Here is a 12967-nt window from a genome sequence, read left to right on the forward strand (position 1 = left end):
AGATCTGTACGATACTTCAAGTATGTAGGTTTCAGACATATGGAAGAGGCTTTGAGACAAACTACATGTTGCCTGTCTAAGGACTATTAAGTGAATGAAATTTCCTTCTCGTTCCTCCTACACTTCTGACTTCCCACCTCCATGACTAGCACAACCACCACTTAGTAAGACATTTCCTCCATATTGTAATCATTTTGACCTTTCAGGGGGAAATAAAATGCTTTACACCAATAGTAAGGGTTATATTAAAATGTATTTAAAATATATTAGGAAGTCTAGGCTGAACTGAATCTCAGTCATTACAGCTTCTGTGGAAATTCATTACTTTCATAATTTAATTTCAAGGTCAGTCACGGAGAAGTGACAGATTGTAATAGTCCTTCCTATCTCTAATATCTAATATTTCTGTCTTCCCAATAATCTGTCCTTACCACCTTCTTCTGATATTGATCTTACTTCTGTCCATACCCCTTGCCTCTGGTCACGGGGATAGTCAGGTCACCCAGACATGTCCAATGATAAAACTTGATCCCGCCAGCAACATAAATCAGTCCAAGTGAAATAAGCATACCCCCAAGTGGCCAAGAAGATTGCTCTTCTTTGATGTGTAGAAAGTAGGAGGAAAACAAGCATCTCTACTTATCCTGGAATCTTGAGTTATAAGCCTAAGGCTGCTGCTAGTGGATATATTCTCCACTGAAAAAAAAGGTCATATCTTAATTTTTCATATTCATTTAATCAATGCATACATATTAAAGGCTAATGATGTGATAATACTTGTCTAGGCCCAAGGCACGTACAGGAACACCTGCCTCTAGGAAGTGACAATCTATCTGTGGACCATTGACACTGAAGAGGATGTAATAAATGTCAACAGACTCATAGAAATAGATCCCTGTTGTCTCTAGCTGCGACCTGAGTCAGATCTTAAAGGATAAGTTCAATACACAGATGTAGAGGAGGAGGAGAAAATGGGGAAGATGACAGGAAGGAGAGTGGGAACAGCATGGATGTGTTTTAACTGGAAAATAATAAATACACCTGTCCAAGTGGAGCAGAGGATCTATACAGAGGATTCATGGGCAGTGATTGTCCATGTTGAGTGCAGTCATGAGGAAGCCAAGAAACAGTGAAGCATATGTCCCAAAATCAATAATATTGACCATACTTAGATGATGAAACATCAGGCAATACATGAGAAGATTGAGGCTCAGGGGCATTAACTAATTTGTGTAAGGTCACATTTAGAAGTCAAGGAATTGAGTTCTTCTGATTCCTTACATGGATTTCACCTATACATTGTACTGACACAATGGTACCCCTCATTATCATTTCTAATTTGGGTGCTTTCTATTTGTTCCTCTTACTGGGCAAAATACATAGGAATGCTGTAAAAAAAAAAACTCTTTTATGAAAACTTTACATAACAGAAGCATGAAATTACAAATTATACCATCTCTACTAAGAGAAAGAAGTCAATCTGAAAAGGTTACATACTATTTGATTCCAACTATATGACATTCTAGAAATGGCAAAACCATGGAGACAGTGAAAAGATAGTGGTTACCAGGCGATTGGGAGGGGGAGAGGGATGAATAGATGGAGTACAGTGAATGTTTAGGACAGTGAAAAATACACTGTATGAAACCATAATGATGGATACATGTCATTATACATTAGTCCAAATATAATAGAGTATACAACACCAAGAGTGAACCAAAATGTAAACTATGAACTTTGCGTGATTATGATGTGTCTGTGTAGGTTCATCAATGGTAACAAATGTACCACTTTGGTAGGGGATATAGATAATGGGGGACACCATGCCTGTGCAGAATCAAGGGAATTGATTCAAAATCATGGGAAATCTTAGTAGCCTCCCCTCAATTTTTCTGTGAACATTTAACTGTTCTTTAAAAAAAAAGTCTTGAAAAAATTTATACCATCTGTTTGGCCCACATGTTCTCCAAAATAATGGAATTTTCATTTTCATTTACAAAGTGCTTAATAACAGAATCCTCACTAAAAAGACTTTATTTTTTTCTATTCTTTTTGGTTCCCTCTGAAGAAAGAACTGCTGGCATCTCAAAGATCTCTCAACCTGATGATATTGACATTGCCACAAATTTGCATCAGCCATCAAATTTACAAAAATGGCATTTCAATGTAATCTGTTCTGTGAAGAATGAGCTACTTTAAACATAATATCATTGAATGGACTTTCAGGCCCCTCAACTTTCCACAGCAATCTGACTTTGCAAATGAGATCTCTAAAAATGGGTCTCATTGGGTGCACTTGCTACCAAGCTATCGGCAATTTGTTATAATTCAGGTTTTATTGAAGAGCCCATCAAACATGTTAGTATTTAATGAGTCTGATGTACGTCAAGTTTATTGTGCTTTCATCTGCCTAGATTAGTTTTATAAAAAATAAATAGGTAAATTTTTATGTAATATTGCCCTAGAATTTTAACATACTAATAATCCACAAAATTGTGTTTTCAAATTAACTTAGCATTCATATCAAGACAAAAAGCACTCTTCAAAAAAATTTACTTACTCTTTACTAAGTAAAGTAATTTATGGAAAATTAACTACAGACTGTTCCATCACTCTGGATCTCTCTCAATTTCTAGCCTCTCAGTGAAGGTAAAGTGGGAGTTCTCTCTACAGAGACCCACCCCTGCATCATTTGCATGTTTAAACAGAGGTTGGCCTGTATTTGAAAACCCCATTAGCAGCAAAGTCTGGTCTAGTTAAGACTTTTTGAGCATTCTGCCCCTTTTTTTTCATGCTTGGTAATAGACTCTCACTCCATTCCCTTCACCGTACCCTATGGCCATCATGCAGAGGCTCCATTTAGTCTTGTTTAAAGTTGCTCTTATTATGGAATATTATTTCTCTTGTGGCAGTTATTTTCCATGGGGGTTATTCTGTCCACCCAAGAACATCTAGCAATGTCTAGAGACAATTTTGATTGTCACAACTTGAAGTGGGAAAGGGAAGAGGTCCTATAAGCATCTAGTGGGGTAAGTTCAGGGATGCTGCTGAGCACCCTTAATGCACAGGACAGCTGCCTCCACCCCAAGAAAGAATTACCAAGACTCACATGTCAATAACACAGAGGTTGAGAACTTCTGCCTTAGGGTCTTTAACAACTCAGATATAAAATTGGCAGAACCTGGTAGGTTGGTGGAAAGGCAAAAGAAAACATGATGCTTTGTCTTCCATGTCCTGGACTCTTCCTTTTTTTCTTCTTCTTCTTCCTGTCACCTTCCACTCCTTGCCCACTGCTCCGTGTTCTCTCCTCAAAATAAAATGTACTCTCAGGACAAAGTTTGATAAACTTGCATAAAAAAGTGACCAATTAAACGTTGCACTAAGATTTTTTTTAAAATCAGAAGCAAAATGTTAGCCCAAAGGTAGAAATTTGGGTATTAGTTATCTGTATAGGAGTTTTTATTTGAAGGACGTAGCCCCCCTTAGCATAGCCAGACACTGACAAGGGGACAAATCCATTTTATAAAATCTATATAACCTACAAAACTCTGCATAACCATAATCGCGGAACTGATCTTATGTTCTTCCTCCAACTCCATGTGTGTAGTACATCCCCCAACAATTCTAATTAGCAACCAGTGAACTTTAACAGCTAAAGCTTTTTTTTTTTTTTAGCTTGTTTCTCATAGAGAAATTTCTTATTGAGAAATGCTAGGTATTAAGTCACCATATAGATCACACATTTTAAACCTCATGTTCCACATGTTCAGATTACCAGTGCAATTGTGACAGAGGACCATCCCTTCTCTTAAGCCCTGCTGGCTTCAGAGCAGAGGCATTCTCCCTCCATGAGGAATCCGTGAGTATGTCAATTGTTCTACTCACAGCTAAATTATTTTTTGTTTTTTTTTTAATAAATTTATTTATTTTTGGCTGCATTGGGTCTTCGTTGCTGCGCACTGGCTTTCTCTGGTTGCAGCGAGTGGGACCACTCCTCTTTGTGGTGCACGGGCCTCTCATGGCGGTGGCTTCTCTTGTTGTGGAGCATGGGCTCTAGGCGCACAGGCTTCAGTAGTTGTGGCACGCAGGCTCTAGAGCACAGGCTCAGTAGTTGTGGCACACGGGCCCAGCTGCTCCGCAGCATGTGGGATCCTCCCAGACCACAGCTCGAACCCATGTCCCCTGCATTGGCAGGAGGATTCTCAACCACTGCACCACCAGGGAAGCCCACAGCTAAAGATTTTGCTTTCATTTCTTTGACAACCTCTCTACTTACCCATAAAGAAACCATATTGTTCCTGTTTAGGAAAGAGAAGAACCACTGGGGACAGAAGCAAAATAATCTATATACCTTGTATATTCTAGTTCTTAGCCCACTAATATCTACTTTTCCTTGACATGTATTCCATTTTCTACTAGTTATTTATAAACTGTTTATTTCACTCTCTTCTACCTGGCTTCTTTCCTAGTGATCTTCAATAGATGCTGAAAAATAGAAAGAATCTAAATGTCTTGCTTATCTTTTCTGTTCAATTATGAATTGGATGTGGACATCAGAATCAGGAAGGTGCCTTTAGTTAAGTACCCCAAGTATTCAATCACTGCAAGGAAGGGCTGAGATGAGAATTTTTAAAGATCTGAAAATTGACAAATAAGAGCAAAATCTTCATTAGCAACAACAATCCAGGATGGATTGCTCTGTTTCATTGATTTTTTTTTTCAGTTAAAAAAACTTCAACCAGAATATTATTTACATTTCAAGACTTTGGGTGAAAATTATGTTAAAATATTTCCATCAGCTAGGCACACTGCCCTTGCCTTTATGTCGGTTTTGACCCAATGGGCACCACTCCTTCTATTTATTAAAGCACCCCAAGGCTCAATAAGAAAGAAATCTAAAATGTCTCTTGAACAACGCTGAAGTCTTTGTGTGCACAAAGTCACCTATAAGTTGGCAATATGCTCTGCATGTCATCTGTGGCAGTAATCATTCCAACCAGTCATGAGTTGAAACTTCTGACACTCTTCACTCAGTGTCAGATCCAAGGAAATGCTGCTATGTGTCAGATATATCACAGGAAGCTGAGACTTTGTAACAAAATCGAGGTAATGGGCCAGGAACTGAGAGCTCCAAAAATGTGACAGAGTTTCCTTAAGGGTGAAAAAAAAGTCCTTAAATTGGAGAGTAAAATAACTGTTTCTAATTATTCCAAATGAGAAAAGAAATACCGTATGGCTTGCATTGTGTTGCTCTATTGAATGCAAAGGGCAAGCCTATTTGAAAAAAAAAAAAAAATAGTGCTGAATTTCAGCTAATTACAATGTGGATATATCATATTATTATTTTTTTAACATCTTTATTGGAGTATAATTGCTTTACAATGGTGTGTTAGTTTCTGCTTTATAACAAAGTGAACCAGCTATACATATACATATATCCCAGTATCTCCTCCCTCTTGTGTCTCCCTACCACTCTCCCTATCCCACCCCTCTAGGTGATCACAAAGCACCCAGCTGATCTCCCTGTGCTATGCAGCTGCTTCCCACTAGCTATCTGTTTTACATTTGGTAGTGCATATATGTCGATGCTACTCTCTCACTTCGTCCCAGCTTACCCTTCCCCCTTCCCGTGTCCTCAAGTCTATTCTCTTCGTCTGTGTCTTTATCCCTGTCCTGCCCCTTGGTTCGTCAGAACCTTTTTTTTTTTTTTTTTAGATTCCTATATATATATATGTTAGCATACAGTATTTTTTTTTTCTATTTCTGACTTATTTCACTCTGTATGAGAGAATCTAGGCCTATACACCTCACTACAAATAACTCAATTTTGTTTCCTTTTTTGGTTGAGTAATACTCCATTGCATACATGTGCCACATCTTGTTTATCCATTCATCTATTGATGGACACTTAGGTTGCTTCCATGTCCTGGCTATTGTAAATAGAGCTGCAATGAACATTGTGGTACATGACTCTTTTCGAATTATGGATATATCATATTATTATTGTTATTATTTGTAATTCTAAGTCTGTGAGGATTCTCAAGAGCAACGATCCCTAGATGTGCTCTTTATTATGTGATATTACACTAGTCCTTTTCTGCTTATATTTCAGAGAGCAATCAGTGTCTGTTTATCTGTTGTTTTTCCATGCTATTCTAGACTAACAAATAGCTACAGAAGTCTTTGTAAATAACCTTTTCCCTGTAGAAGGAAACATGTTTCTACTAACATGTCTTATCATGTAGAACTTGGAACACTGCTATATCTGACCTTTCAGAGATATGTCTATTTTTAAAAGCCTAGTGGGTTCCAAATTCCATATATAGACCCATGAAGACTCCCACTGATGCTGAGGTAAGTTCCTTCTACGCATACAGAGGACCCGATTCATTACCCATTCATAACTCCATCCAATATAAAGTTAATTCTATTTGTCTTCTCTCCATCCCTGGACTTTCTCTCTACTCTCATTCCCCCATATATACAAATATACAAGGCATAAGGGACTTCAGAAAGGGTCTGAAGCCAAGAGACACCAGTCAAGAGCAAAAACTAAAAATAGGCTACTCTTTGACACAACTATCCAGAGTTATGGGTTGTTGTGATAACTCAGTAGAAATAAGTATTTTTTCCATCTCAGTGTACCAGAGAGCTATGACAGGCTCCCATAAGTAACTGTGTCTCACCACGACCGTGATTCCCCAGTGGGCAGCCACATGCCCCTGGAAGAGGGCATGCAAGCCTTTGTAAGAGGAGCAGGACATATATTAAAGTCTAACCCTTTTTCAGTAACCACTACCTCCTTTGATTACTTCATGTCCATGTACTACCTAGAGCCTTTATGCTTTTCCCTGGTTGTCCTTATCATCTCAAGAAATAGACAGGGAAATGTTTTTCAAGTTCAAGATTCCAAGTTCCAATCACATATTCACTGTTTTCTAGACTTGTGACCTTTTTCCAGTTTCTTAACTGATTCAAAACTCCATTTTCACATTCATAATAGGAGATAATAAAAATCTGCCTACTTCACAAGGTCCTTGTGAGAATCAAGTGCTTATATATAAAAACTGTAGAGTAGTATATACTGCAAAATAATAAATTATTATTCTGCTAAAGTATTCCAATTCAAACTCAAGAAATAAAGAGCACCCTTTTTATGATCATGTATAATTTAGAAGCAGAAAGACCTATGGGAAACAATGAAACAGACTGATTCAGGTATGGAAATTAATCATGGTGCTGACATTTTGGTCAAACCTAATATCCATGGTTACCTGTCTCAGAGAGCAATTTTGTAGCTTCCAGCACCTTCTCAGTATAAACTCCAGCTTCATAGTTCTCCATCTCAGCATTGATGATGTGTATGACTCGAGCTGCCCGGCCCCTGATAGCCCCTGCAGTCCGGTCCAGAGTGTCCACATCCCCCTCTTGAAGGGCTATAACACACTTGTTTACATCCTCCAAGATATGATTTTCTGTGGAGAGGACACATACACATTTATACCACTGACACACTTAAAAACCTATTGAAGATAGATTCATTAACTCACAAGCCATCAACTTGTACATCTCAATACATGCCTAATAACATTGAAATTATATTTAAAGAACATAGTTTATAATTACAATAGTGGTTCTCAAACTTGAACATCAACTGGAGGATTTGTAGCATCATAGAGACTGTTGGGTGTCTCTCTCAGGGTTTCTGATTCACTAGGTCTGGGGTCGGGCCCAAGAAGTTGCATTTCTACCAAGTTCCCAGGTGATGGTAATGTTGCTGGTTTGGGGACCACACTTTGAGAACCACCAATTTTAAAAATATCTCTTTCTTTGTTTCAGTGTTTAAGATTTATTGGGTGAAAAGGTCTTTTAAGAGTGGTAGTGGCAGCGAACAAGAAGTCACCAAGCAGCAACGTTTCTAGACATGTTCAGAGTTGCACTTTGGGTTGGATTATGTTTTTATTGAGGAAACATTTAAGGGAGACTTTAAAATGAACAAATATCACCCCATCAGTCTTCCAATGTTGTGTCATGCATAACGTATATGCAATGGAAACTGATCAGGTGAAGAGGATCACAGAGTTCCCCACAATTGTAATACAATCCAGTCTGTGGCTGGTTCCCTCAGATTGGAGTCAAGGTCAGGGATCACTCTCCATCATTGTCCAAAGCAGAATCCAAGCAGGCAGGATGAGAGGCTTTTCTCTCTACCAGCCTAGAAAAAACATGCAGTCTGGTCCCTTACAGTTTTGCAGGTGTGCAATTTTGTATTTTCCATGTCCAATGTGAGATCTGTTATTATATTCCTTGAACATTCTTTAGAAACAGAATTCTAAGGAAATGTTCAAAAAGTTTAGTACTCTGAGAAAAAAAAGAACTTAAGCTGAAAATATACATATACACACACAATAGAATAACAGGACAAGCTTGGAAGTAGTCTTAAGTAATCTGGTAACCCTTAAGAAATTATAACTGTTCAATTAATAGTTAATAAAGGACTAAATTGAATGGTTACCTCTTTAAGAAGTTTCTAGAGCTAGTTCTGATTTATAAATTCCTAAAGAAGGAGAGATGGGAGGGTACTCAGCAAATCCCAGTCTGTCCCATGGATCTCTCCTTCTTTAATTAAACCAATCACTCAGAGAAAATATTTGTTTTTATAAGACATTGGATAGAAAATTGCAAAGTATAACATGTTTCATAAAGGAACATCTGTTTGACCTCATACAATATGATTTCCTCACTCAACTATTTATAAATTTCTGATTTCTACATTCTCTGGTTTCAAATAGAAATTAGAATAGAAAAAAAATGAAATGTTTAAATTTTAATATTTAGATATCTTAAACTCACAAGAAGTTATTTCCTGAATGCTGATATTTTCCTGAGAGAACGAGAAAGACAGTTGTGAAAATAGAGACTTAAAGGCTTTCATTTTGATTAAGGAACTTCTGAAACCACCTCTTTATGAGATCTTGGATCGGATCATGCAAACTCACCTAAAAGGACACCTTAAAAAAAAAGGTTTACTCAAATGAAACTTGGCACAGGATTTTAAATACAGAAGTTTGATTCAAATAGGTCTCTCTTACTGCCCTGATGGATTCCTCCAGACAATTAAAATATGTCGTGGTCCCTGAAAATGGGCAACTGCGAGGGTGTTCATGTCAAAAACAAGCATTTTCGGGCTTCCCTGGTGGCGCAGTGGTTGAGAGTCCTCCTGCCAATCAGGGGACACGGGCTCGTGTCCCGGTCCGGGAAGATCCCACATGCCGCGGAGCGGCTAGGTCCGTGAGCCATGGCCACTGAGCCTGCGCGTCTGGAACCTGTGCTCCACAACGGGAGAGGCCAAATCAGTGAGAGGACGGCATACCGGGAAAAAAAAAAAAAAAAAAAAACAGGCATTTTCTTTGAATAACATAATGTAAGAATAAGCATACCTACCATTTTTCTGTGCATAGTTTAAAGATGGAATTGAATGCAAAACAGAGGAATCTGTCAATTACATTAGATACTAATGTACTGGAATTAACAAAATTTAAAATGTAAGAAGTCCATTCATGACCTAATATCCTAAAATGAAATGATAGTTTTTAAAATCTAATTTCCAAACTAAAATATGCAACTAATCTAATTAGGAACAAGAAAAAGAATATGCTTTCATAGGTATAACTACAGTTGACCCTTGAACAACAGAGGTTTGAACAGTGCAGGTCCACTTATACATGGATTTATTTCAGTAGTAAGTACTACAGTACCACAGAGCCAAGGTTGGTTGGATCCACAGATGCGGAACTTCCCATCTATAGGGCTAACTGTAAAGTTATGCCCAGATTTTCAGCTGTGTGGAGGGAGGGTCGGTGCCCCACACCCCCAAGTTTTTCAAGGGTCAACTGTATACATTAATTGAAGGAGGCCATCATAGCAACAGCATTGCTTTTAATTGAATTGCCAATTAATTTGTTCAATGGTTAGTCATATTAATCATATGTGAATAAAATATTAATTTTACTAATTTTTAGTTTACTAAATGACTCAGTTTTCTTAATCAACTCTTTTTATGAAATGTTGAGATAGTTTACTCTGCATTTCCCAACTTTACCCAATTAGAGGTACCCCTTTTATAAAAAAATGAATTACAATTCCCTCATGATAGTAGTTATACCAGTGGATGATATATATGTAAAAGCCACTATGATAAAGAATGTTTTAAAATAAATTTGTACTTTATTAATCTAAGTACCAATAATGCACTTGAAAAGAGCTATATTGTTCTTGTAGACATATTATTTAATCAAAAGATGACACTTGGTTTATATATGGTTTCCCTGGACCCCTTGTAATAACTTCTCCACCCCTAGTCCCTACACCATCAGGTCTGGGGTTTACAAGTTTGGAATTACTCTGGTCTAGTATCTATCAAAAAGGGCAGTGAATTATTCAAAGGCAGAATCCACACTTAACTCATATTTTCATAACTGACAGCACCTTAGAGCAGGCAATCAAAGAAGAAATCCTGAATAAACATGTCCATTGAAGAGGGACAATCAATTATATATTTTTATCCTACGGTATTTTCAGGAGAAAGAATTCATTAAGTAAGGAGATAGAGGAATGATGTTCCAACTAGAAAATAACATAGAAGACAAAGTAATAATAAAAAGCATCTGTATTCCAGAGATGATTACATTGCTGGGATAAACCCCTTAGGTACTTTGGATGCCCGGATGGAAAGCATGGTTTTTAAACATCATAAAACATTTGACTGCAACGTATCTTGTGGTAAACTTCCTTGAATTTTTGCAACCTTACGATTTCAGGAAAGATATAATCTTGTTAAAAAATCACAGATGATCAGACTACCTGATTATTATAAGCTTTAAAGCTATAGTTTCTAAATTCAAAAGCAAAGTTCAGTCTGTGAATTTTTTAATGAAACAAACTCAAGACCCTGGAGTCAAAAAAAACCAAACAAGTAAAAGAGGAAAAGGCAAACAAAGCAAAACAAAACTTTTAGACATTATGGGATTGAGTTAACAGCTTTTTCAGATCTTAGATGCCTGCTATTTTGTGAGCCAAACCCAAGAATTCAACTGTCATGTGATTAATGCCAAGATGTTCAATTTAAGACACTATTAAAAATTTTAGTTTTTGCCCAGTGGGAAAAGTTTAAGTGTTCTAATACAGCCATTTCATTTTTTTTTATAAGCCCAGACTACATCTGAAAATTGGTTTTGCTCCTGTAATGTTAGTAGCTCCCCAAACTTGCTGCTTTTCATATGGACAAATTAAGCACTCAGACACACAAGTTCAGGTAGCAAAAAAAAAAAAAGAAAGAAAGCAAAACAAAACTATCCCTTAAAAAAAATCTTTTCTGTTGTTGTTTTCAAAATAGAGTTTCCTGCCAGAATAGATATTCCCTTAAGAAGAAACTGATACATAAAGTGTCATTAATGCCATTTCAAAATATCTCCTGGGCCAACCTTGCAATTTACTGATGCAGATGTTTTGGCTCCAGCTCGGAGAGGAGATAAGAAGTAGTTTCCCCAACTATCGGGCTGTATCTACAGTCTACCAGCAGGACAGAGTGGTCAGTGTCATTATTTGTCAAGCCCATCTGTGGAAAGGTGCCTGCCGCCTCCGATTGTCAAGTCCAAAGGCATGCTCTAGCAGGTCCTGCCAAGGCTGGCTCCCCGACAGCGCCTGTTCATTTTCCTGTCATGGCATGCCGCAGCGCTTGTACCACTGGGGTTGGACTGCACAGTGTTATCAGCGGAAGCCAAAGCCTTTTCTTGTTGCTGGTAATAATGAGATGCACAAAGGAATGGCAGGGAGAAAGGTGGCAGAGGCATATCCAGTGGAAGAAAATTAAGAAAAGCTTTGCACTACTGAAACAGTCTGAGATAAGACCTCCTAACCTTGCTTTTCTCTACCCTCAGAAATTTTCATATATGCATTTAAAGAAAAGGAGCAGTTGGGAAAGCTTTAAGTTCTGAAATGATTCCTCTTTGAAAAAGGTAGTATATTTTCTATTCAATTGTAGATAGAAGGGGAATAGCATAAGATTTCCAGGTGCTGTTAGGATTGCTGTGTGAGTTCTGAGGCTGGTTGGAGAGTCCCCCTGCCCCTTTTGGGGACCCCTATAGTCATCTTGGCAAAGACTGACTACATACAAGAAAGATGCTCAGTCCTGGTGTCCGTCCTTCTGTTCCCCACCACTCAAATCCCCAATATGTCTATCCAAACAATTTCTAAGAACCTTATGAAAGATACATTTCTTGCATATCTTTTATGTTGTTAGGACTCACGCATCAGTGAAGCAAAAATCCCAGGAATGGCAACACATTGAGTTCTTTATCAGTCAACCCCTGGATATGGGTATGTTTAAATGAATAGTTGCTTTGACAAGTCATCAAAAACAAAGCACTTTAGGAATGAAGAATAAGACAGGTTTCCAAGAGGGAAGAGAGTGGAATGGTGGTTCCAGAGGGGATGGCGAGGTTTGAGGGGGTGGGGAAGGAGCTGCAATGACAACTGGAAACATCAAAGGCAAATTCCCTTCTATCTAGACTTACTGAGAACTATATAGATTCTGGAAAGGGGATATCTGGATTTTAATTATACCTCTGCCAAGTTACCTACCTCTCAGTGCCTTACTTTTCTCAAAGGAAGGCTCAGAATAGTGATGCCTATCTTATAAAACTTTGGTGTGAATTAAAACAAATAGCAGAAAATCAGACAAATTATAGATACTGAGCATGTGTTCACTCATTTTTCCCATCTCCCTTGCCCTGCCCTCCATGATTTCAAAGTTGGCTTTTCCATCATCCATCAGATCTACAGATTCAACTATGCTGTTCTCAGACAAGCTTTAAACACAAGCCCCCAGTGGGAATTCACTGTCAGTTTCTTGGTGAAAGGAAAGACTGCAACTAGAGAAAAGTTTCTAAATACACTAAGCCTCCTG

General features: G+C 37.9%; 1 protein-coding gene across 2 annotated transcripts in view; it reads right to left on the reverse strand.

The window, feature by feature from the left end:
* CTNNA2 (catenin alpha 2) overlaps positions 1 to 12967 on the reverse strand; it is a 1193101-nt gene that overhangs the window by 92528 nt on the left and 1087606 nt on the right. For both annotated transcript variants that reach the window (XM_030837530.2, XM_030837533.2), the window contains exon 12: positions 7275 to 7475. In XM_030837530.2, the coding sequence (XP_030693390.1) occupies positions 7275 to 7475 (201 nt within the window). The remainder of the gene's footprint in view (positions 1 to 7274; positions 7476 to 12967) is intronic.

Source organism: Globicephala melas, chromosome 12 (genome assembly GCF_963455315.2).
Source record: "Globicephala melas chromosome 12, mGloMel1.2, whole genome shotgun sequence".
In the NCBI taxonomy this organism is placed as follows: domain Eukaryota; kingdom Metazoa; phylum Chordata; class Mammalia; order Artiodactyla; family Delphinidae; genus Globicephala; species Globicephala melas.